A 25,771-nucleotide genomic window follows, 5' to 3' on the forward strand; every position below is an offset into this window, starting at 1 on the left:
AAAATTAACATGTAATGAAAAAGACATGGCACTTCTTGCAAAAACAATACCTATAAAAGGCCACTAGGTGTCAGTATGGCTCTGCAGAAACCCTCCTCCATTCCCGGTGTCTCCCAATTTTGAGTAGTTTTACTTTATTTTAGTTTTATTTAGTCTTATTACTCTGTGATTAACTTCTTTTTACACTTGTATGACAGTTAGGGATGTTAAAATGTGAGTGAAAACATTTCCAGCTAATAAAGGTTCAATGATGGCCACAGTTTGACACTGGAACAGATAATTTGACTTTGCATTATGGTGTAAAAATGTGTGGTCTAACCCATAGAGCAAGAGCAGTGCTACGAGAGCAGGCAGGTTGGACGGGGACGTGTAGCACTTTTTGTCAAAGGCCATGAAGATGCCGACCACCATGGCGGCACTGATGGAGTAGTTCATCTACAGATGGAACGTTCTCACGTTAGGACAATCAATCAACCATCGTCAATAACAATGGATAAAGGAATGTCCTCACCATGTCCCAGAAGAAGTTGGCCAGCCAGTAAATGAAGGGGCTAACCCCGCTGACAAACTGCAGGTGCTTGGCTTTGGTTACACGCTCCTGGATGAGGTAGAGGACGAAGCTGGCGGGGACAAAGGACATGGCGAAGATGACGCAGATGGCCACCACCGCGTTCACCGACGTGGTCAGCCTGACGTCGGCAATCAAAAGTCAGCATTGTTAGCTTATCATCGGTACGGCTACTGTGTGTAAAAGTCAATGGAATACTTACACCGTGACCTCGGACAGCTGCTCCTTGGTGAGGTTCAGCGGGTGGTTGATGGCGGTGATGCCGAACTCCACGGGCTTGGCGCTGGTGGGCAGGAAGGCCCGCAGGATGGCGTTGTTGGCCACGTTCATGAAGGACACCATGGCGTGCCAGCCTTTGTTGTTGTACCACACCTGACAGGGAAAACCACAACTTACAACCTCAAAGATCATCGCTACTAAGATGAAACGTAGCATGGAGGCCAGCTTGTACTGGTGTGTTACAGTATTTCCTCCAATAAAATGCTACTACAATTAACATCATGCCTTTAAACATCAAGGCTTTCCTTGTCTAAAAACACCTTACCCAGAAAAGAATTAGAATGAACAAAATAATCAAATGTGATGATGAAAAATAGTGAGTGATGGAGACTGAAACACAACACCTGATCTTCCGTGGCCAAATCTGGTTCTTGGGACATGCAACATCACTTCTGTGGTTGGGAAGGAGCCCGAGCTTGTGCGAGAGACTGAGACATTCCGACTAGACATAAACAGACTCCCCTCGACCCACAGTTTGGGTTCTGGAACCAAACTCCTTGAGAGGGCTGGACCTTTTTATTCCGGAGTTGCCACAGGGGAGAGGCGGCGAGCTGGTGTGGCCTTATTAACAGCGCCCAGGCTCGGTGCCTCTGTGCTGAAGTCATCCCCCGTGAACGAGAGGTCATTTCCCTACGCCTTCAGGTTGAGGAAAGGGTCCTGACTGCCGTTTTTGAGTATGTACCAAACGGCAGCTCAGAGTACCCAGCCTACTTGGAGTCTATCTGAGGGGTGCTGAAATCCTTGCTCGTGAGTCCATAGTTCTACTGGGAGACGTCAACGTCCATGTGACGATGTGACCTGGAGGGGCATGATGAAGAGGAATGGCCTCCCCGATCCGAACCCTTGCAGTGTGATGTTATAGGACTTCTGTGCGAACCACAGTTTGTCCATAACAAACACCATGTTCAAACATAAGTATGTCTACAAGTGCACTTGGGATCAGGACACCCTAGGCCGAAGGTCGACTTTGACCAGACCTGCGTCCGCATGTTTTGGACACGTGGGTGAAGAGAGGCGCTGAGCTGTGTGAAGCTGTGGCCATGCTCCTCAGTCGGAAAAGGGTGGATTGCACCCTCCAGGTTGGAAGTGAGGTCTTGCATCTCTGGTAGAGGCGTTCAAGTATCTCAGGGTCTTTTTCATGAGTGAGGGAAGTTTGGAGCGTGAGATCGACAGGCGGACCGTCGTGATGAAGACAGAGCTGAGCCGGAAGTCAAAACTCTCAATTTACCGGTCAATCTATGTTGCCACCATCACCTATGCTCATGAGCTTTGGGTCGTGAACGAGATCGCGGATACAAGCAGACAAAATTAGTTTCCTCTGTAGGGTGGCTGGACTCACCCTAAGAGATAGGGTGAGGAGCTCAGTCATCCGGGAGGGGCTAAGAGTAGAGCCGCTGCTCCTTCACATCGAGAGGAGCCGTTGAAGTGGCTCACGCATCTAGTCCGAATACCTCCTGAGCGCCTCCCTGGTGAGGTGTACCGGCCTTGCCCAGCTGGGAGGAAGCCCCAGTGCAGACCTAGGATACGCTGGAGAGATTATATCTCACAGCTGGCCTGGGAATGCCTTGGTGCCCACATTCCAAAAACATGCATGTTAGGTTAATTGGTGACTCTAAATTGTCCATAGGTATGAATGTGAGTGTGAATGGTTGTTTGCTTTATGAGCAAATACTGTATTGTAAGTGAGTGGTTGTGATTAAACAAACTGTAACCATGACAACAAAGACCCACCTTTACGTTAAATTCGCTCTCCATGTATCTTAAGAAAGGAGCAAGCTCCCTCAGCGCCGCTCGAGAATGCCTCCCCTGCCAGAAAAGGACAATGTTCATGATTCGTGGACTTGGGGGGGTATAATGCAACAATTCGTCCGCGCTACAACACTGGTTTACCGCTGTGATGTTGAGCATTCGTCCGAGTTGACCGAAAACGTTCTCAATGTCTTGGGGCTCCACGTCCAGGATGGGCAGCTGCCCTCCGATGGACAAGCCGCCATATCTGAGGAGAGTCGTGTCAGCAGGGAAAACGCATGACTGATGTTTATTTTGTTATGAGGAGCAGATCATTACCTTTGCTCGTTGACCCAGTACTTGCTCTTCAAACTGTGTGAGAAAAATGACAGAGGAGTTAAAAGAGCTGCTGTACATTGTGTCTAGGGTTGGGCATCAAATCTTGAGCATCAATGGGAACCGTGACTAACATTGCGATTCCCCAGGGATCGTTCACATTTTTTAAATTCCGATTCCTAGTTTCGATGCTCATTTCACAAATAGCCGTGAACACAAACGAAGAAGAAGCCGGCGAGCACCAGCGAGAAGAAGAAGCAGATAAAACGTTTGACTTACCGTCATAAAAAAGATGCAACTTTTGTAACACAACATGATTAAACAGCTCCGATTCATGGTGTGGAAATAACAAGCATACCTCGTCTTTCATGCGCTACATTGGACTACCTCGAAACAGTCAGAAGTGGGGAAGTAAAAAAAATAAATGACGACTGATCATGCCAGTGTAACGAGTGCTTCTGGGTGCCCGCTGATGTGGAAGTTCGGTGTAAATAAAGGACGGGAGCTACGGCTCTAGGAGGTAAGTTTGTTCATGTGCACAGCCAGTCTCATTTAGCAACAGTCAAGACACCTTCTCAACCCACACAGCACACTTCCAGCCTTCAAAATAAGACCTTTGTTGGCTACATCCTTTTTATTTTTAAGAAAATAAGCCTGTCAAAAAATTGCTTATACCAACATTGAGGTAGCAAACAATGTAAAGTGGCTGCAGCATCACACACACACACATAAACAACAACGGAACAATAATGGAATTTTTTTTTCATTAGCTTTTCTAAAGTAACACACGGCCACACAGTCAGGAGATCGGGAAGACTTGGGTTTGAATCTCCGCTTGGGAATCTCTGTGTGGAGTTTGCATGTTCTCCCCTTGCATGTGTGGGTTTTCTCCAGGTACTCCGGTTTCCTCCCACATTCCAAAAACATGCATGTTAGGTTAATTGGAGATTCTAAATTGCCCATAGGTATGAATGTGAGTGTGAATGGTTGTTTGGCTGACGACCAGTCCAGGGTGTACCCCGCTTCTCACCCGAAGTCAGCTGGAATAGGCTCCAGCATAAACCCGTGACCCTAATGACGATAAGCGGCATAGAAAACAGATGGATGGATTTTCAAAAGTAAACATCTTTTGTGAGAGTGTACTCCTGTAGAAAGAAACTTCATAACATTTATATTGAAGTTGAATGGTTTGATATTTATATACTGGTTGAAAATAGCCCTGTGAGAAATTCATAGCAAAGTTGATTAAAAAAGATCATATCATTAAACAGTTAATGGAGAAGTTCAGATATTTAATCCAAATAGAATTCTGGTCAGCGCCCTCATTTAAACCATGCAAACTTTTATGTCCCTTACTCTTAAAAGCATCAGAATAGAGAATCGTCAGGAACCGGAATCGAAACGAGGAACCAGAATCAAAACTGGAATCCTTCAAATTCAAACGATGCCGAACCCTAATCCTGTCCCTTGTCTATGCAATTACTAAACTGACCACTGGGTGGATCACTCTTACTCTGGCGTGTTTTAAAAAAATCATCAATTGAACATATTCCATTCCAAATTACTGTGTTTCTTGCGTTGCTGTAGTCACCTGGTTCTGATGAGACTCGGATAGGTTTTGACCAGAAAGTCTGAGATGTTGCGGTCAGTCAGATCCAGCATGGTGTCCCCCGTGACTTCCAGTCTTTGCCGCGGGGGGAGGCCTCCGGCGCCGGCGGGGCAAATTGGCATCATGGTCAGCTTCTTGTTGCTGCTACACAGGCAGGAGGGAGAGGGGTTCCTCTGGGTCCACTCAGGGCTCTGCAGGATGTTGTGGACCACGGCGGCCACGTCGGGGCGCTCCCACTCGGATGCATCTTCACCGTCGCAGGACATCCTGGAGGGGGGAAAAACACAACAAGTATTCCAGCTAGTTTGGTGATAGCTTCACTGATACTACCATGTTTCATCCACAGCAGAGCAGACATGGCAACTGTAAAGCTGGCGTTGGGTAGGGCAAAATAAGTGACCCGAAGCCACTGGTATTTTCGGTGGTCACATAGCAGAAACTAGCCAGTGGCGTCACCATTGTGGCTCTAGTATTATTATGACCAATATCACCATGTGTCATCGTCCACAGCAAAGCAGACATGGCATCTGTAAAGCTGAAGTATCAGTGGTGCTCACCCTAGTGGTTGCCCCTGCATGCAGCGGGTTCCAAGACCAGGCTTCCTGAGGAAGCGCTCAGTGAAGTGCCTCATTGTGGGGTCTGAAGGTTTCTCGTTACTGAAATGAGAAGACAATGTGAAGCAGACGAAGTCCAGGCAGTAGCCTAGATGCTACCTTGAGGGAACAAAGATATCGTCTTGCGGCCTCAGACCTGAAGAAGGTGACCTGTGCTCCGTACATCCAGGGGGTCAAGGTCAAACTGGGATACTCTCCAAACGGAGGAACGACGGTGGTGAAGATGAGAGCAATGAGGACGAAGCTGGCTGGCAGGACAATCTGAGAGACGGAACAACTTCTGTAGCTTCAGTCAAAATACCTTTTTATCTGGATCCAAATCCGCATTCTGGATCTGGTTCTAAGTCCTTTGTGAAATTTGGACATGTTTAACTCCAAAGTGAGTGGATTTTGATGACATTTGCTGTGTAGCTACAGGATTACCCCAGGACATATTCAAAGAACAATCCAAATAACTTTATATTTGAATCTGGATCCAGATTCTACAAATAAGAATCCAGATCATTTTTGTTATTTATTTGATTTGAAGTTGTAAGTGGATGTTGATTAAATTTGTAGCTTCAGTATTACCCAAGGACAGATACAAAATACAATCAAAATAAATTATAATCTAGATCTGGCTTCTGAATCTGGTATGAAATAATTTTTTATAATTGGGAAATGTTAAACTTGATGTGAGTGGATTTCTGTGAAATTTGGTGTCTAGCAACAAGATCACCCAAGGATAAATTAAAAGGACGAAAATAATTTTAGATCTGGATCTAAATCTGGACTCTGGATCTGGTTCAAAATCATTATTGTAATTTGGACGTGGGCAATTTGCAGTGGATTTTGATTAAATTTGGTCTGTAGAAAATAGATTATCCAAAGAAAAATGAAAAGGACTATCACAATAACTTTAGATCTGAATTTAAATTTGGATTCTGGACTGGTTCAAAATCATTTTAAGAATTGGGAAGTGTGTAACTTAAAAGTTCTCAGCAGATTTGGATGAAATTTGGTGTGTAGCAACAAGATCACATAAGAATAAATTATAAGGATAATCAAAATAACTTCAGATTTGGATCTAAATCTGGATTCTGAATATGATTCTAAATTGTTTTTGTTATTTGGACATGTGTAACTGCAAAGTTGTGAGTCGATTTTGATGACATTTGTAGCAACAGGATTACCCAAGGATAAATTAAAAGGGCAATCAAAATAACTTTTAGACCTGGATCTAAATATGGATTCTGGATCTGGTTCGAAATTATTATTGTAATTTGGGCAAGGATGATTTGGAGTTGATTTTGATCATATTTGGTGTGTAGCAACGAGATTACACATGGATAAATAGCAAGGACAATCAAAATGACTTTAGATCTAGATCTAAATCTGGATTCTGAATCTGATTCTAAATGTTTATAGTAATTTGGACATGTATCACTCCAAAGTTGTGAGTAGATATCAATGACATTTTGCAGCAACAGAGTTACCCAAGGATAAATTAAAAGGAGAATCAAAATAACTTTTAGACCTGGATCTAAATCTGGATTCTGGATCTGGTTCTAAATCATTTATGTAATTTTGAAAACAGAAAAGATGTCAGCAGGCTTGAATGAAATTTGGTGTGTAGTTTCAGCATTACACATGAACAGATCAAAAAGACCATCAAAATAATTCTACCAATTGTACCCCTTACACCTTATCTTACCCCTAGGTTTTGCGGGTTCATGAAAATCAAGTCGTGTCCCAATTCTCCTTAAATCAAGGCATAAGGGTAAGTGTTAAGGGGCATACAGCCCTAGAAACCAAGTGTGGTCAGGCACCAGACTTGAAATGAAGGAGTAGGAGGAGTCTACCCGGATATAACACTCCAGCGGCAGAGCGGGGACAGTGTTGCCAACTTGGCGATTTTGCCGCTAGATCTGTCGTCATTCCAAACCCCCTCGGCGACATAATTTCTCAAAAGCAAATAGCGACGAATCTAGCGACTTTTTATGACATCGTTTTGTGTTCTCACTGAGCAGCGGCGGCTGCTGTTGACAGGTCCACCCCGCCCAAAGGCAGTTACAAGCCATGATGTGGAGCTCTACGCAACAAAAATGCAAATGAATTGCTATTACTTATATTCACCAGAAGAGTGTGTTACTCACGAACCACATCTGTCATGTTAATGTGAGCCATAGAATAAATACAGCGTAATCTGTTATTCGCTATTCAATTGTGCTAATTTAAAAAATTGCCAGTGTATGATGGGAGCTGATTAGTAATATTAGTATTTTATTTTGATAAAATGATGGACAATTTTAAATTAACAAACCAAGAACCAAGTTTATTTGTTGTTCTAAACGTAATTAAGGTGTTTTTATTCACTTTTTTTGTCTCTCCTACGAGATTATGCTTTCTTGCTACAGCATTTTACAACATCATATGCAAATTAGACGATGACGTCATCTAGCGACTTCTAGGACAGCCAATAGCTACTTTTATTACTGAAAAGTTGGCAACAGTGAGTAGAGGCTGAAAGAACATAAATGTAAGTAACTAAGAATAAGTATTGATTTTCACAGTAATGTCACTCATGTTTTATTAGATATTCAATCATTTGCTACTCCACGTAAATAGTCACCATGTTTTGAATTGTTGGTTGTCGCTACTTCTAGCTAGTCGGCTAACACCGATATCTAATTTCACATTCGCAGTGCGTACCTGGGCCACAAAGTCTTTGCAGCTCCTGGTGGCATGATGGAACCTCTTGACCAACAGAGCATGAAACTGTTTGAGGATCAGCGACACCCCTTTGACCTGCCTGGACCCCCTGCCGGCGCTGCAGTCTGATGCAGCGTGGCTAACGCCATTAGCTTGAGCGGTGTCATAGCGCTCTGTGGAGGACGTAGTGTTAAAGAGACACAGGGAAATAAGACAAGGCAGCGCAATGAGGAAGGAGCGAGTTAGAAGAGCAGATCTGGGAGCAGCTGATATTAAAAGATCAAATATTAACACTGTACTTCTGCACTAGATTCTCAAACAGCAAAAATGAGCAAAGCATTGTTTTTTCTCCTACTGTAAATGTGCTCTCAATTGTCTGACCTTCATCTCCCACTTCATTTTTTCTCCACTGCAACATCCACTCTTCTACAGGTGATGTGCATGGGGGGCGGGAAGAAGACAGACAAACAAGTGGCTAACATGGTGGGGGAGGGGGCGGAGTTAAGTGATAATATTTACCAGCGGTGACAGCATTGGCCGCTGCTGCTTCTCCATCTGCTGTCACCTTCAGGAATATCTGCAAAAAAGTTGTATTTAGGAAAAAAAAACTTAAAAAAAAATAAATCAAATCAAAATATATATTTTAAAAAATGTTACACTTTTGGCTTTTTAATTTTGTATTTTTGAGAACTTAAAAAGTGGTTTGATGGCGCTATCTGCAGATGAAAAAGTCATTTCACTCAACATAAAAGCAAAAAAGTTGTATTTAAACATAAAAAAACATTCAAACTAAATACATAAAATCAAATAATAATAAATAATAAGAATAAAGAAAACACAATAAAACATAATACAAACTTTTTTTAAAGTTCATCTTTTAGGTCTTTAATTGTGGGGTTTTTTTTGGTAACTTAAATTAAAAGTGGTTTGATGGCGCTATCTGCAGATGAAAACGGTGCTGCTGCAGCTTTGAATCCAGTAGAGGGAAATCTGGGGGTGTAAAGTCGCACGTACCTCCTCCAGGGACGTGTCTGAGATGCCAAAGCTGCTGAGGCCCATATCTGCCAGCGTCTCCTCCAGCTCTCGGAAGAGGCTGGCATAGGCGCGGTGCTTGAAGCCGCGGTTGGGGAGCAGGAAGGTCAGCTCCTGACCGATGACCTCGATCAGCTTGGCCTCGGGGACGTGGTGGTGGATGAGGCTGCTGATGCTGTCGATGTCCCCTAAGAACATCAGGAACATCCTTATCATACAGTCCTGATCCAAAACAGGAACAGACTTGCGAGCCACACCGTCTAGAACCCGGTCTGCGTTCTGGCACTGGTTCTGGGACTGGTCCTTGTAGCTGGTACAAATGGAGCAGGAGCAGGAACAGTCGGAGGCACAGTCGCAATCGTTCTGGCGGAAAAAGCAGAAACACACACCGTCCTATTATATTATACATTATATTTAATACAGAGCATGCAAATTTACTAGCAAAATTGCTATATATAACTAAAACTTATTATCCTTATCAATCTGGTTTATTTTTTGGTAACTTTATTCGTGTGTTTCTGTCTGACTTCCTGTTCCTGCCGCCTCTCCCCGTTCCTGTTCTGTTGCCACCTGCCACCAAAACCATTCATTATACTTTATTATACATTATACTTCATTATACAAATACTTGAAAACTGAACAAAATACAAAAAGAGAAAATACAATAAAATTCTAAAAATATATATATAGGTATATATTGTTTTATTTAAATCACATTTTTATTATCTAATCTTTAATTAATTAAAACTTTCTAAATGTTTCATCAACATTATTAGGCTGTTTTTATAATAATGACGTATCAGTAATAGTTACATCAGGGGTATCCAAAGTGTGGCCTGGGGGCTATTTGTTTTTTATTGACCCACTAAAAATATAATTTAACAAGAAAACTAAACAACAGCAATTATGGAAAAATCAGCAGTAATTTGAAAAGAATAAAGTCAAAATATTGAGAGAAAAAAGTAGCAATCTAATGAGAAAAAGTCATAATTTTACAAGAATAAAGTAATATTATAAGGAAAAATTACATCAGTCGCATAAAGTTGACATATTAAAGAAACCAAATCATTTATTTAAGTCTTAATATGATGAGAAACAAACAACAAAACACAGTTAGAACTTGGAATTTTTAGGGAATAAAGTCACAATATTAAGAGAAGATTATTTGTGAAGAAAGTTATTTGGAAAATGTCAAATAAAACAATAGCAAAAGTGGGAAAAAAAGAGCAAAGAGTGAAGTTGATATTGAGAAAAGGCTTTTTCACATATATGACAAAGCTGATGCAGTTGTTTCTGGAAATATATAGTTTATAATATAGTTTGGACACCCCTGTTCTAGACTTTTCTTTACGTGATTAGAAACTCACCTCCTTCTTCTTGAGGTCCTTCATGCGGCGCACCAGCGTCAGATAGAAGCCGGCGCCGAAGCAGTTCTTGAGAAAGAGAGGCGATCCGCAGCAGTGCAGCTGGCCTTTGGAGATGATGGCGACACGGTCGCTCAGCAGGTCGGCCTCGTCCATGTGGTGCGTGGACAGGATCACTGTGCGACCTGCACACCAATGTTGTATATCGCATTCATTATGCTAACATTCATAACATGATGAATGATGTCAGGCTTATTCTTTTTGTACCTAATCTATATTTCAACAGGAGGTCCCAAATTGACCTCCTGGAGTAAGGATCCACTCCTGAGGTGGGCTCGTCCAGGATGACCACCTTTGAGCCGCCGACAAACGCCATGGCAACTGACAGCTTCCTCTGCATGCCGCCTGTAGAGAGAGACAGAGGTGGTGAAGTCACAGCATGAAGGCTTTGGTGCAGGCAAGCGACACCTTCCTCACCTGAGAGGTTCTGAGCTTCGTCGTCTCTCTTGTGAGGCAGCCCCAGGTCCACCAGCATTTCCTCCACCTCCTTCTCTGCCTCCGCTTGTGTGCGACCTTTCAGCAGCGAATAGAAGAGGATGTGCTCCTCCACCGTCAGACTGCAACCCAAACAAGAACCATCAGAACGATTCAAGTACACTCTTCACTTGGACTCAAAATCCTAATCGGAACCCAAGAAAATGACTGTCATACACTACAAGACCAAAAAAATTCTTAAAATAAATTTTGCCATACATATGGATCCAACATACTACAAAAACAAATAATGAAAGGAATAAAGAAATATCTCTTACAGTATGTGGTATAGAAAATGGATGGCTGGATAATTTATTTTTTCATTCAAATTTGTATAACTTTTTAAAATGTTGATATATAATACAATCAAAACAGATCTTTTTTTTTTCCCAAAATTGTTTCAAAATTTGTTTTGTTTTGTTTTTTGAATCCAAGGTCCAAAACTACAGATTATTACAATTTGGTTAATTTGGTGCAACCTTCAATTCTATAAGAGTAATGTAAATAGTAATAAAAAAAACTATATAATATAAATGTATACTATATTATATATTATATATTATATATTATATATAATATATAACTACTGTATATAATATACTATATAAAAATATATAATAATAACAAAGCTAACAATAACTGTTATTACTTTTAAAAAGAACATAATTTTTATTTTTTTTTATTTTTTTAGACCAAAAATTATCATTTGAAAAGATTTAAAAATATGTTTTTCTTTTAAATTACTGATCCATTACACTTTTCTCATGAATTTTTTATATTTTTAACCTATAATTATTATTATTTTTTTTACATCGTTTTTTTGTAACCTAATCAAAACTGTATTCGTTTTAACAACAATCCAATTCGTATCACGATTCGTGGTTGCCGATACAATTCAAGGACGATATTGATTCATTTAAAACGATACAATCCGAAACGATTCACAAACTTTAAATCGATTCAGTAACATTTTAGCCAAAAATTCAACCAGTCTAACTATGAAATAAATACCTGGATACTGGACAGAGCAGGTAAAGTTTCCTAGATTCCCATTGTTTTTTGTAAGGGAATCAGGATGTAAACAAACAAGTACACAACAATTAATGGAAAATGCATTCACATTTTATTTGAATAAAGTGCAACCAACACTTCAGGTTGAATTAATGACCCTTTACGGATAACGAATTTTTCCGCATACAAGCAAGAAACGAGTACAGCTCGTCATTTTCCGGAAAATCTGCATTGTGTATTCACTCTTCACGCTCTGTGATTGGCCAGTCACACATTCCACAAATGCACAGCAACATAACATCTCAGCTATCAGCAGTGCACTAAACACATTGAAATTGCATGCTAACAATATAATAAATTGGTGGCAATGCTGACAAGGCTAACTTAGCTCAGCAGTTGGTGACCAGCTCGGCGGCTGGAGGCTTAAGGCACACAACACATACAATATCACGGCGCAAACAGCGTCTAGCATTGAATGAATGAGAAATAACCAGGTTACTCACGTTCATAGACGCACACTGTTAGTTGTACATCAAAAACAAGGTCCGTGTTACGACAACAACTCTCAAGCTCCGCGGCTGCCATGGTGCATTCAAGTGCTCATCTCGCGTCGTAATTTGGGAGAAACGTTTAATCACATGTTAACTTAAAGGAACATAAGAGAATGGGCACTACTAAAACAGTCTTTATACAATTTTTTAAAGTGTTTTTTTAAATATATTGTCTTTCCAGTTTACATGTGAGTGTGATTTAAACAAGAATTGCAACCCGAAGAAATGAGATGCAGCTCGCAGGTAAGTGGTACTATTTGTCTTTAGAACAGGCTGGCAAGCAACTCATGTGGTCCTTAAGGGGCACCTGGTACCCGCTGGCACTGTGTTGGTGACCTGATTTAGACCACACATACACGCATAATAAAGACGTTGATATGATGTCTGGAGTGTCCGTGAATGCATCTCGCGGTCTGTCCAGTGTCAACGAAGAAGTGTCGTTGCAATGACGAATGGACTCGAGACAGTTATTTAGTTTGTTTAGAGTTGGAAATACATACATGGTGTTTGAATTGCACTGCTGTTGATGTGTTCAGGTCAGAATAAAGTTATAAAGGAGCGACACACTCTGTAGAGTTTAAAAGGACTTAACATTTGAAGCATTCATTTGAGTCGATGTGGTCCAACACAGAACAGGAAGAAGTAATCTACCTGGAAAACATGTATACGAATGAAAATACACCCGATATCCTATGAAAAAATAGCATTTTTAAGGACGTCCCCATGGACTCTCCAAATCGAGCGTGCCATCACAGTGTCAGATTTTTGCATCCCTCAAATACGGGTTTTGTAACATTGCTGCTCAATGTGGTCCGACACTACATAAATATAAGAAATATATGTATAAATTCAGTATAAAGCGTGGTGATGACATCACAGTCAGACTGACTTAAGTGTAGCGCCCGAGGTGTTAGGCATCGAAACTCTTTACAGGACAAAAACTCCCAAACTTGTGTGCTTTGGAGAGGACATGTCGGCTCTGTTTATTCAAAGTGCCAACCACACTGTAACCCTTGGTCATAGGCATATATACATAGACACCACATCGAGTGCTGAACCGTATGTCAACGTCGCATACTGGATGTGTCAAGGCTGCGTGGTAAATGAATACATGTACTTATGAAGTACATGTACTTAGTTTCATAAAGCGCCTTTCTACAAAGGAATTTAAAAACACACACATCCATGTAAATATACTGTATATACAATACAATAAAATGTGAGTATTAAACATGAGAGTCACTCACTGCTTGAAGAGGATGTTGTACTGAGGACACATTCCCAAGGAGGATCGTATTGCGTCCATGTCCGTGCGGATGTCTCTTCCGTAGACGTAGGCGGTACCAGATGTGGGCGGGAAGAGTCCGGTTAGGATGGACCTGGATGGAGGCATAATCATTACACTGGTAGTCAACACAAAAAAAAAGAAGTTCTATGATTTCGTCCCCTTTCATACAAGGTGGTGGTTTTTCCCGCGCCATTGTGTCCCAGGAAGGATGTGATCTGGCCCTCGTAGAAGTTGAGGCTCAGACGGTCAACGGCAGGGTGACAGCCTCTGTCGTAGACCTTGACCAGGTCCTGGATCTGTACACCCATGGGTAGACTGAGCGGGTCGGGCTCAAACAACAGCAGGCCTAGAGAGAGGAGAGAGGAGCAAATTAGGACATTAAAAAAATATCAGAAACATCATCCACCCATCCATTTTCTATGGCGCTTGTCCTCATTAGGGTCGTGGGGGTATGCTGGAACCTATCCCAGCTGACTACGAGCAAGAGGCGGGGTACACCCTGGACTGGTCGCCAACCAATTGCAGGGCACATATACAGTGGCGTGAAAAAGTGTTTGCCCCCTTCCTGATTGATTATTTTTTTATATGTTTGTCACACTTAAATGTTTCAGATCATCAAACAAATTTAAATAGTCAGTGACAACACAACTGAACACAAAATGCAGTTTTTAAGTGAGAGTTTTTATTATCAAGGGAGGAAAAAAAAATCCAAAGTTTTTATTATTAAGGGAGGGAAAAAAAAAATCCAAACATACACAGCCCTGTGTGAAAACGTGACTAACCTACCATAAATTCCGGTGTATAAGCCGCGCCTACCAAATTCTTGAATAAGTCGCACCGGTGTATAAGCCCTGTCCACGTCAGAAAGTGGAATATTGTAGCTGTCTGGTCCGTGAGGACAGAGGGAAGGTGAAGTCATTGCAGCGGCTTGGCTTTTTAAAAAATGTTAAATTCACATTGGGACTTTTGAGTATGAAGTTGTCGTGTGCTGAATTTAGTGGTGTTAGTAAAGTGTCTTTAAAAGATGACAGTGCGTCAGAGTGTTATGTTCTTATATTGGGTATATACTGTATACTGACCTCCACTGAAAACCAATGGGTTGACAAGCTTGTTGTGAGTACACTGACAGCTCATGATTGGCTCTTGCCAAAGAAAGAGCTACTGCTTCCTCACTGACTCGCGAGCAGCACAGTATTTAAACGATCAGTAGTAATTCTGAAGTAAAGGAGATGTCATGAGATTAGAATATAGCCATAAATTAGCCGCACCACCGTATAAGCCACAGGGTTCAAAGTTTAAGAAGAAAGTAGAGGCTTATACAAGGGAATTTATGGTAAAAACTGGTTGGGCCACGCTTAACAACAACAACTACAATGAAGCATTTGCGATACCTTGCAATGAGTCTCTTATAGCACTGTGGAGGAGTTTTGGTCCGCCCATCTTTGCAGAATTGTTGGAATTCGGCCACATTGGAGATTTTTCGAGCATGAACTGCCTTTTTAAGGTCACTCCAAAGTCTTCATTTTGTTTTTCTTCAGCCATTTAGAGGTGGACTTGCTGGTGTGTTTTGGATCATAACTTGAGGTCAGATGAACGAACAGATGGCCGGACATTCTCCTTCAGGATTTTTTGGTAGACAGCAGACAGCAGGAGGAGACCACTCCTTGAGCTTCTCAGAGCTCGAGATGGTGTATGTGGCTCTAACATGTCAGAGATGTACTTTGGCGCAAGTTTTGAAAAAACTTGTACACAAGCAGAGCTGTTTTAAAGTCTATTCTCTGAGCGACAGGAAGCCAGTGCAGAGACCTGAGCACTGGAGTAATATGGTCATATTTCCTGGTTCTAGTCAGGACTCGAGCAGCAGCATTCTGGATGTACTGCAGCTGTTTTACAGCTCGTTTAGAGAGCCCAGTAAGAAGGCTGTTGCAGTAGTCTAAATCTGGCTTAGACACGATTCCCTTGATTTTGGCAATGTTTTTTAGGTGGTAAAAAGCTGCTTGCCATGCTCCGTGTTTTAGTTTGCGTGCCAGTTTGTTTGTTTTCCATTCTTATGCCTCTGTTCCTGTTTCATGCCTTTATTTTGTAGTGTTGTTTCTGTTTTGTTCTCTGCTGCTCTTATTTTCTTGTCTGCCCCCACCTGCTCCTAATAAAAAAGAAGAGAAAAGCCCAAATGACAATTGTTGGGTCGGTATATTCTCCCTGATTATGGAGTCGGCTGAGGAGGGAGAGGGGCCCATTTCTTTTTTGAGGATAGACTCCTTGACCTTGCCATGTCTGGAGTGAGGGGAACCATTTTAATCCCTGATTTCACTAAACTTTCAAGACGGTCAGGAAATCTCATGGGTGATGGTGGAGACAGGAACAGTAGTGAAGCATCTCCAGAGGGTGTAGATGCAGCAGGAGGGTCCCAGGCCTTTGGTGAGGCCTGTGGTGAAGGTGAGGGAGGAGCTGCTGCATCTGAAACCTGAGTTCTGGATTCTGGAAGAGTTGCTGTGGTTGCTGTGGCTGAATCCTTTGCTGGGTCCTTGGGTGGCGAGGCAGAAGTTCTTCTCTCTCTCCTCTTCTCATCTCTCAGTGGTAGCACAGGATGTGGTCCAGGCCCATTGTGAAAAAAATGTGTTTGTTGGCTTTATTTTGGGTGATGTTAAATCTCTGTAGATACCAACATTTCGACTTGGTTTTGGCTTAGCACCAAGTCTATGATACTGTAAGTGACTTTACAGTGGCTTGGAAAAGACACAGTATCATTTAGGTTGTAAGTAGGTAGGTTTTTCACCCTTTCCTTTGGAGGTAAATGTGGACATCTTACCAGTGGATTCCACTCGGAGCGTTTCATGAAGTCCTTTTTCGGTTTCTAAGGCAAAAATCCTTGCTTGTAGCGCACAAATTTCTTGCTGATATATCCAGTTTTCACAAAGAGATTTTTTTTTACTACTCCTCCGGGCATGTTGAGAAAGTTCAGTCGCTGGCTCATCAGATATGTTGGAAAAGTGAAAAAATGATTTTAAAAGTCTTGGTTCACTTAAAAGAAAAGAAATGAAATCATCTCCAAGACTTGGGGAAAAAGTAGAATGATTTCAAAGCAAAAAAAAAAGCAGTAAGTGACAGAAGCAAGCAGGAGCAAGCAGAGACATGTCTGCACTCAACAGAAGCAGGAAGCAAAAGCACACTCGTACACTTCACACTTACATTCATACCTATGGACAATTAGTCTCCAATTAACCTAACATGCATGTTTTTGGAAGGAAACCGGAGTACCTGGAGAAAACCCACGCACGCATGGGGAGAACATGCAAACTCCACATAGAATCATAATCATCATGATACTACTATAATGCCTCATCTGTCCACCAGGTGTCCTCAGAGCTTAATGAGTTCTCTCCTCACCTTCTTCCTTCCCAGAGTCCTCATTGTCTCCAATAGGCTTTCCCCCATCCTCCTCCTCGTCCTCCTGGCGCCGCAACCACTCTTTCTGCCTCTCCAGACGTTCCCGCTTGCTTTGGTGCTTGCAGGTTTTCCTGCTGGCCGAGCCGTTACAGGTGTTGTCCAGAGGAACGCCGCTCTCGGCATCCTTCTCCACCTTCTCTGCCTCTGGAGGAACTGGATGGCGAAACAAGACAGACATTTGAAGGCTTGTCTGTTGGTTCAAGTTGGTTAAGGTATTGCCTATACAGTTAATACAGGTCACAGTTTGACCTTAAAACAGATTATTTCCATTATCTGTAGCATGGGAAAATGTTGAGTATACTTGTACATTAGAGCAGTGGTGTCCAAAATTCTTCCAACGAGGGCCACGTAGTGAAAAATGAAACGATGCAAGGGCCACTTTGATATTTTGTAAAGCAACACTTGTAGATATGCTAATTAGTTGTATATACAGTATTTCAAGAAAAAACTGCATCTCAGCTTTGTCATACAGGTGAAAAAGCCTATTATTAGTATGAACGTTGCTCTTTTTTCCCGCATTTTTGCTGTTTTTTAAATTTTCGAAATATTTCCACTTTGTTTTTAAATGATCTTCATAAATGTTCTTCTCGCAATACTATGACTTTATTCCCACAATATTTAGATTTTTTCCCCAACCTATTTTTCCAAAAATTACAACTTTATTTTGTTTCGTTTGTTTGTCATAATATTTTACGACATTTAAAAAGTAACATATATTTTTTTACATCTCAACTCGATGCTACTAAAATTACATCATTTTTCCTCATAATAGTTTTTTCTTGTTGGAATACAACTTCTTTTCTTTTAATAGTTTGACTTTTTCTGGTAAAATTACAGCTGTCTTTTCTATTTCTATTAGTCTTTATTTCCATAATGTTTTGACTTTATTCTCTTAATATTAGAACTTTTTTCCCAGCCTAATTTTCCAAAATGACAACTTTATTCATTGTCTTTGTTTGTTTCTCATAAAAAAAGTATTTGTATTTAATATTTCAACTTTATGCTACTAAAATGAAGTTATTTTTCCTCCTCATATTACAATATTATTCTCATAAAATGCATTTTTCTCGTTAGATTACAACTTTTTTCCCTCAATATTTTGACTTTATTCTTGTAAAATTACTTCAGATTTTTCCATTTTTGCGTGGGTGTGCTAATGGCCAGGACCGCACTTTGGAAACCCCTGCATTAGCGCATCCAGTGTATTTGTGGCACAATAGCATTAATTCCAACCTGGATCGTCACTTCCAGCAGGTGCAGGTGTAGCTTTGTGCCAGTAGGACGACTGCAAAGGGAAGTAGAAGGGGCGCCCGATGCCGTACTGTCCTGTAGGGACCACCACACACCAAATCATTGAGATTTTTTCTGCATTCATTGTAAACTTTCAACAAAGTTGGAGCAGCCTCACCTGGAAAGACGTTATCCAGGTACCAGGCCAGGACAGCGTAGAGCGCTGCATCCAGCAGCATCATGAGAATGGAGGTGAGGAAGGAGTAGCTGTCCTTCTCCAGCGGGCTGGTCCGGATGTTGTCCCACTGCAGACCCAAACCCTGCTCCTCGTAGCGAGACAGGTACTCCGTCCCGAAACCGAATGCCACAGGAGACAAAAGGCTCTACACAGCAGACAGTAAGCATCAATAAGAAAATACAATAAGCCTGGATCTCTAACAGCTGCTGCTGCAACCTCTGATGCTGTTTTTGATTAACTTTACAAGATGGCAGTGGCTGCCTTTGCTTTATCTAGCACCGCATGCGCTTTAAAGCTGTTGGTGCATGACTTTCATCATGTATGTTATATTGTCGTACTGTTGTTTACAATCAACTAGTCAGTTAGCCCCTTCATGCTATGACAACATTGGTTGTGTTGCTGCTGTTTTGTGCAATATGCTGTACTTGTTACTAAATTATAAATGTGGTCAAAGAGAGCTATTGTTTGCATTCCACTTTGTCATTATTAAGGTTAAACAATTCAGACCATGAGTTTTGACATTTTGTTGTTTTGTCGACATACGGCCGCTAGCTTCATGTTGGTGGTGATGCGGTCCTGCCAGGCGAAGCAGAGCACGTGAGGCAGGTAGAGGGTGAAGTAGACCACGCCGCTGCATGCCGCTGCTAGGTTGGCCTTGTTGAAGAAGACGCTCATGAGGAAGCACTGCATGATGGTGGCCACCGTGAAGGTCAGCAGGAAGAAGAACACCAGCAGGGGGTCGCTGTAGTTCAGCACCTTGCCGCCCTGGAAAAACCAGCAGACATGTCACTGTTCATTGGCTCACATTGGGCCTCATTCACGAAACGTTCTTACGCACAAATGTGTTCTTAAAGCCTTCTTACGAAGATTTTTGGCATTCACAAAACGTGTTCTTAACTCACAGTTCTTAGATCTAAGAACAAATTCCACGAACGCTCAGGAGGACTCTTACGCACAAGCACAGCTTGCACTTTGAATGCCCAATCGCCCTCATGATGGATTATGCAACCTGATCCCAAAAAATGTAGTGCAAATAAAATATCCCAACAATTATTTATCATCAAAACAACTAAAATATACTCCATGAATAAATATATATTCAAATCCCAATTCATCAAAAAAAAAAAGGCTGGCTGGACGTGCGCTGTGCAGAGAGAGAATGTAAAGGGACCATGGAGATTTATTTGCTAAAAGCGACAAATATTTGATGTCCCGCTTTAGGCTTCAGGCTTCCCTCTCTGTTCTTGCAGGTGTGCAGGACCATCAGAATAACATCGCAATGAAATGTGGTGTGTCTATTGCGCACGGAGCACCCCCAGGTAACGACATGCGCCCCCAGCCACGTCTTGAGCCAGAGCACGGGGCTGCTGTATTAATTAGGCAGCGTCTAATCAAATGTAACCACAGAAAAAAATAAATTGTCACACACAAACTATGTATTTTGACTTTATTTTTCCATCATGATTGTGTAAATATTTCCGAAATGGTTTGGTTTCTGATTGATGGCCCACCTCCCGTTTCCTCCAGATCCCTCCGGTGCAGTCTAATCTTTTTTTTGAGTCTATTTTAAGTCAAAACACTTCTTTTTAACCTCTGCGGTGGCGCGTTTCTCCGTGGAAACGGCATTTATGTTTCCTGCAATGGTGCTCCATGCCGACTCTTTTTGGATGGCCTGATGACCGGTGGATACACGTGAAAATAAGGTGGTCTTGTGTTCGGTCACTCCTTGTAAAAGCACCTCTATTTCTGTAGAATTGAAGTTTTTCTTTTGTTTGTTGTCCAGCTGCTCCTCAGTCTTGCCCTTGCGCGTTGCCATCTCCGCCTCCAGCTGCCTGTTGCGCATGGCACATTTTTTGACCTTATATAGGAAATAATAGGCGGTGACCTATGCAAATTAGGCCTCACATGCACGGGCATCGCAGTTGGCATTCATCAACCTAAGAACACCGGTGCGAACGATTATCCCTACTTAAGAACATGTCGTGAATATGGCGCAGTTTCCAACCCGCGCCTTCTTAAGTACACTTCTTAAGAAGACTTTTAAGAAGATGTTCGTGAATGAGGCCCATTGTCACCAAAGAACTTCTTGACCTCGTCCACTTTCTTACCACAATGATGGAGGTGAGCAGCGCCGTGCTGGCCGCCATCACAACAAAGCTGTCGATGAACCACGTCCACCACAGGACGCCGTTGGCCACGCCCATGGCCTTGAGGGTCTCCTTGAGGCGCAGCTCCTTCTCCAGCACGATGCTCTTCACCGTCATGGACACGGAGTAGATCCACGCCAGCACCATGAACATTGGGAAGCAGCGGTTTAGCGTGATCATGAAGCTGGGAGAAGAACAAGGACAGCGCCACAAATGAATAAATGTGTTAAACAGCAAAATAACCACTGGGGTCCCTAATTAGCACCCGGTCAAGAAACACTGGCTGTGAAAGAGATGTGGCTGTAGGCAACTTCCTGATATATATATTTTTTTAAATGAACTCCACAGCATATCTAGCTCTGCATGCGCTTTAAAATGTTGATCCACAACTACTGGTATGAAAGTCTATATATATATACAGTATATATGTATATAAATATATACATATATACTGTATATATTCCATTGTTAATTCCCTTTTCTCTTGCCATTTTTGAAGCAACAAATGACTTTCTCCAGTACAATGCTGTTCAACTGATGTTCATGAGGGTATAGTACCACAGTGAGTTCCGAACACTGTTTTTGTGCAGACAGAGGAGGTAGTAAGTACTCCAGAACTTGGAACACCTGTAGGAATTAGTTGCACCAACTGCTGAGGCTTTATCAACCTCCATTTTTGCAGAGCAACTTTAAATTGTTGACCCATTTTGTGGTCCCTGAAACAGGACTTTTTGTACATACACAGTATATAATAAGTTTCTGCGTTAGCAGTATGGTGTATCATTTTGCGTCCCACTCACAGGTCGTCCACGTAGCACGGGTACGGCATCTGCTGCACGTAGACCCCGAGTGGCCAGTCGTGGCCGGTGTGCACTTTGATGATGCCGTGCTCGATCATGTCCTGCAGGTAGGCAAACCCCCCCCAGATGTACCTCTGGTCCTCCATGGGGTCCGCTCTGGGCCCCGGGTCCCAGTACCTGGAAAGAGAACACTTATGAAACATTTATTGGCTTAAAGGTATTTTTAACAAGCTCACTGTTAACGAGTATGTTTGTTTGTTAGCAGGAGCGCAAAAACCTTCTTTCTGAAAGGTATGACAATACATTGGGTCCCCCCCACTCCTGAGAACAAGCAAAGTCCACACAGAGATGCGCATTATTTTACATACACAAATACTTACTAATAGTTACTAACATTAATCCCCACAATCCCAGTGAGGACAAGCGGTATATAAAATGGATGAATAATAATAATAACAATATAAATGATAAATTGTTTAATTCATTCATTTACATACGTTAAATACATGAATAATATTAATAACAATATAATGACACATTGTTTACTTAGTTATTATACATACATTAAACATATTAATAATAATAACAATATAAATTATACTTTATTTCAATAATTATTTTACGTTAATAATAATAAGAATTATAATTAAAGCTCCAAGCAGCATTGAACGGGTCCTCGCACCCCCACACAACTCATGGTACATGTGAGTCGGCGGGCACGTGGGCGCAGTACTCGACGCCAGTAACAATAGGTTGAATAAATTGGGGTGTGTCTAGCAGAATTTTAACATGCATATTTATTCAGTAGGGGGGCGCCATCTGATGTATACACACAGTCATGGACTGGAGGGTGGCCGACTTGACTATGTGGAAGAGAGATATGACAGTTATCACTTTCGGCCAGGAGGGGGCGACACTGGTGCCAAGGTGGCCATGTGGTCATGTCCTGTTCGATGCCCCAACCCACCATAAAAAATTTCAGGACGATGGGACCATGTAGAAATTAGTCAGAGCAGTTATATATTTCCACCAGTTGGTGGCGCCATTGGAGTCAATATCAAAATGTAGTCGTGATCAGACCCCAACTCTTAACGCTCATATCAGTATTGAAGGCGATCTGATGATATGAAGTGAAGTTATGACTGTCTGATGGATAATGGCGAGGAGCAGTCTTCGCCGCCAGGCTCCACCCACTATGTCTAGGATCTGTGATTTTCATGTGGCCTCATTTGCTCATTTTGCCCAAAATGGCCGCTTTAAAACCAAATGGTTTTTTTTGTTTTTGAACATGGGATCTTAAGCTTTTTTTGTGCGTCCTTTCATGAGGGATGTCGCCACCAAATTTCATGAAGATCTGTAAAATTGCAAAGCATTCACACATATAATATTCTGTTCGGCCATTTTCAACTGAAAACACGCTCAAGGGCGGGTGCTTATAGTATGTGTTGCAGGGGATAAAGGAGTAGTCACGTGCCTCTGTTATTGATCACCTCATCGACAGTACATATACATCGACAGCTGTTACCCTGCATTTAGTGCATACCCACTTTTTTGTACCACTGTTAGTCAGCAGGATTAGGAAAAAAAACGAATTACCATGAAACTTTGTGGGGGGGGGGGGTGACAGATGTCTGCGCGCTACTATCCTTGTCTTGTGCCTGTTTTTATCTGGCTTACTAGCACCACTATTGTTTAATCCATTCAAATGCAATCAATAGTAATAGTAATAGTCATGCTCGCAGCCACTAGGGGGCATCTTTGCACAGTATGGGGTACTGCGATGGTAAGTATCTCAAATTGCATATTTTTTTCCTGAAACGCAACTCTGGACTGATCAAAATCAAACATCTAGCTCATTTTTATTTTACTTTTCCGACCACCACTACAGCAAAGCTGCCAGCATCTACTGACCTGTCTTTGACCTTGTTGGTGCGCTCCACGGCGTCGATGTCCATGCGAATTTTGTACTGGACATGCGGTGGGACGCTGGTGGTCCACGGGTACATGTTGGCAAAGACAACACCGGCCCAAAACTTGTTCTCCTCCAGCAGATACAAAGCTTGGTGGATCATCTGGGACTCATCGTTGTAGGCCACAAACTTGTCCATGTTAATGCACTGCAGGGATGATGAGTAAGTTTAGCTATTGTTCTCTACTAGACCTGACCCGGTTAGCCTTCTGAAGAACCCTGCCTTTGTGGACCATTGGACAGCTGAATAGACCAAGATACTGTTGCATATTTATCTTATTTTAACTTTCTGAACGCTATCAACTGAGCATGAGTGGTGTCCACCAAAAGGTTTAATGCGCTGACCTGCTCAGTTCCTACTAGCTGGAGAGAGTATCAGGTGGAGCAGGGGTGTCCAAACGTTTATCCAGCCAGGGCCATATTGTAAAAATTGAAAGAATGCAAGGGCCACTTGGAGTACGTGTATACCAAGAAGTTATATATATTTCAAGAAAAAAATTCATCTCAGCCTTGTGATATACTGTAGGTGAAAAAGCCTATTATTAGTACCAACTTCACTCTGCTCTTTTTTCCCAATTTTTACTGTTTTTACTGTTGCGAATATTTAAACTTTTTTCTTAAATAATTCTTATAAAATCTAATTATTTTTGTAAGATATTTTGACTTTATTCACATAATATTCCCAACATAGAATACAACTTTTTCCCCAAGCTAATTTTCCAAAAATAGAATGTAAAATAGAATATAACTTTTTCTGCAACTTTATTAGTTTATTCATAATGTGACGACTTAGAAAAAGAGTTAAGTTAAATTATGTTTTTAAAATGTGCGGCGGCCCAAAATATTCAGGATGTATAATGACATCTCTCTCTCTCTCTCTCTCTCTTGCTCTCTCTCTCTCTCTCTCTCTCTCTCTCTCTCGCTCTCATTCTCTCTCTCTCTCTCTCTCTCTCTATATATATATATATTTATATATATATAGTTACATATTGGTGAGGATCCGGATAAAGGTGTCGATACAGGAGTGGAATTTTTTCCATGGTTTGGTTAGGAATGTATTCTTACCTCGGCATACTGGTTGACAGTGCGTATGATCTGGTCGGTGACGTTGAAAACGTTCCTCCAGTCGAAGCTTGACATTCCCGCCTCCCTCGTCTCCTCAGGCCCAGTGTACAAGAAGTTGAGGATGTCCTTGGTGGTCAGGTTTGCGTCCTTCAGGCTGTCATCAACAAAGTTCATCACCGTTGGGTTTGCCAGAGTGTCCTGTGGAGTAAATATTACAACATTGCTTCTTTTGCTGCTTTGTTGTGCAATATACCGTCATTTTCGGTGTATAAGCCGCTACTTTTTTCTTGAACTTTGAACCCCGCTGCTTATACAGCGGTGCGGCTAATTTATGACCATGTTCTAATCTACTACTAATCGTTTAAATACTGTTCAGCTTGCGAGTCAGTGAGAAAACGGTAGTTCTTTCTTTGGCAGGAGCCAATCACAAGCTATAAGGGAATGCACAAGAAGCTTGTCAACGCATCGGAGGTGAGCATTTGCAGGAGCGTCAGCCACTTTGGCGTAGAAGGCTCGGAGTCGGAACTCAATGTGGGCTTTCTGGTGTTGAAGATGATGGTGTGTATTTGTAGTTTGGCTTCACAGATCTAGTGGAGCGCGATTTCCTGCGATTTCCGATGGGTTGATAAGCTCGTTGTGAGTTTCCTCATAGCTCATGATTGGCTCCTGTCAAATCAAGAGCTGCCTGGTCCTCATGGACACAATTGTCTTTTTATGACGTGGACATTTCACACTTTTAGTCAGGTGTGGCTTATATATGTACAAATCTGTTTTTCTCTCTAAATTTAGTGGCTTAAACACCGGTGCGTCTTTTACACCGGAAATTACGGTACTTAGACTAATAAATGACGTTTTTATTGATATTTCTAGCTTCCCAATTTTATCAAACAGAGCATCAATGGAATAGTCAATGCATATTAGTACTCACTCTGATCATGTTCATCTGCACACTGCCGTGAAAGAAGTCCCACAGCTGCGGTCCCACCTCCTCCCACATCTTCCCAAAATTCTGCAGCCTCTCCAACTCCTCAAATGTTGTGTTAGCCTAAAAGACGACACGGCATGAAACTTTATGTCAACACAGACACTCACCAACCACAACATTACACCAGCTCACAATGATGCACAACTTAGATTGACAGTTGCTGCAAAAAAACATTGTCAATATGACAGAGAACACTGCTGTTTTTATTAATCTACGGCTGTTTTTAAAAAAGATACTCCAAAAACAGTAGACAAAGATTCTCTACATAAAACAATGCTGTGCTCT

At 41.8% G+C, this 25,771-nt stretch overlaps 1 protein-coding gene across 3 annotated transcripts in view; it reads right to left on the minus strand.

The window, feature by feature from the left end:
* Positions 1–25,771, minus strand: part of LOC129168183 (retinal-specific phospholipid-transporting ATPase ABCA4-like) — a 59,442-nt gene that overhangs the window by 22,059 nt on the left and 11,612 nt on the right. Inside the window, exons 11-38 of one of the 3 annotated variants that reach the window (XM_054753181.1) lie at positions 25,430–25,546; positions 24,502–24,699; positions 23,379–23,584; positions 21,468–21,644; positions 20,629–20,851; positions 19,064–19,285; positions 18,461–18,665; positions 18,286–18,378; positions 16,993–17,205; positions 13,774–13,951; positions 13,565–13,696; positions 10,699–10,838; positions 10,489–10,626; positions 10,225–10,406; positions 9,115–9,220; positions 8,840–9,045; positions 8,345–8,402; positions 8,207–8,251; positions 7,826–7,998; positions 5,271–5,395; positions 5,078–5,176; positions 4,503–4,787; positions 2,915–2,947; positions 2,738–2,843; positions 2,579–2,653; positions 771–940; positions 512–620; positions 320–435 (exon numbers count right to left, since the gene is read on the minus strand). In XM_054753181.1, the coding sequence (XP_054609156.1) occupies positions 320–435; positions 512–620; positions 771–940; positions 2,579–2,653; positions 2,738–2,843; positions 2,915–2,947; positions 4,503–4,787; positions 5,078–5,176; positions 5,271–5,395; positions 7,826–7,998; positions 8,207–8,251; positions 8,345–8,402; positions 8,840–9,045; positions 9,115–9,220; positions 10,225–10,406; positions 10,489–10,626; positions 10,699–10,838; positions 13,565–13,696; positions 13,774–13,951; positions 16,993–17,205; positions 18,286–18,378; positions 18,461–18,665; positions 19,064–19,285; positions 20,629–20,851; positions 21,468–21,644; positions 23,379–23,584; positions 24,502–24,699; positions 25,430–25,546 (4,130 nt within the window). Of the gene's footprint in view, positions 1–319; positions 436–511; positions 690–770; positions 941–2,578; positions 2,654–2,737; positions 2,844–2,914; positions 2,948–4,502; positions 4,788–5,077; positions 5,177–5,270; positions 5,396–7,825; positions 7,999–8,206; positions 8,252–8,344; positions 8,403–8,839; positions 9,046–9,114; positions 9,221–10,224; positions 10,407–10,488; positions 10,627–10,698; positions 10,839–13,564; positions 13,697–13,773; positions 13,952–16,992; positions 17,206–18,285; positions 18,379–18,460; positions 18,666–19,063; positions 19,286–20,628; positions 20,852–21,467; positions 21,645–23,378; positions 23,585–24,501; positions 24,700–25,429; positions 25,547–25,771 lie in introns of all 3 variants that reach the window. The other 2 variants (XM_054753165.1, XM_054753173.1) reach the window with 2 other exon arrangements.

Source organism: Dunckerocampus dactyliophorus, chromosome 2, assembly GCF_027744805.1.
Source record: "Dunckerocampus dactyliophorus isolate RoL2022-P2 chromosome 2, RoL_Ddac_1.1, whole genome shotgun sequence".
NCBI lineage: Eukaryota > Metazoa > Chordata > Actinopteri > Syngnathiformes > Syngnathidae > Dunckerocampus > Dunckerocampus dactyliophorus.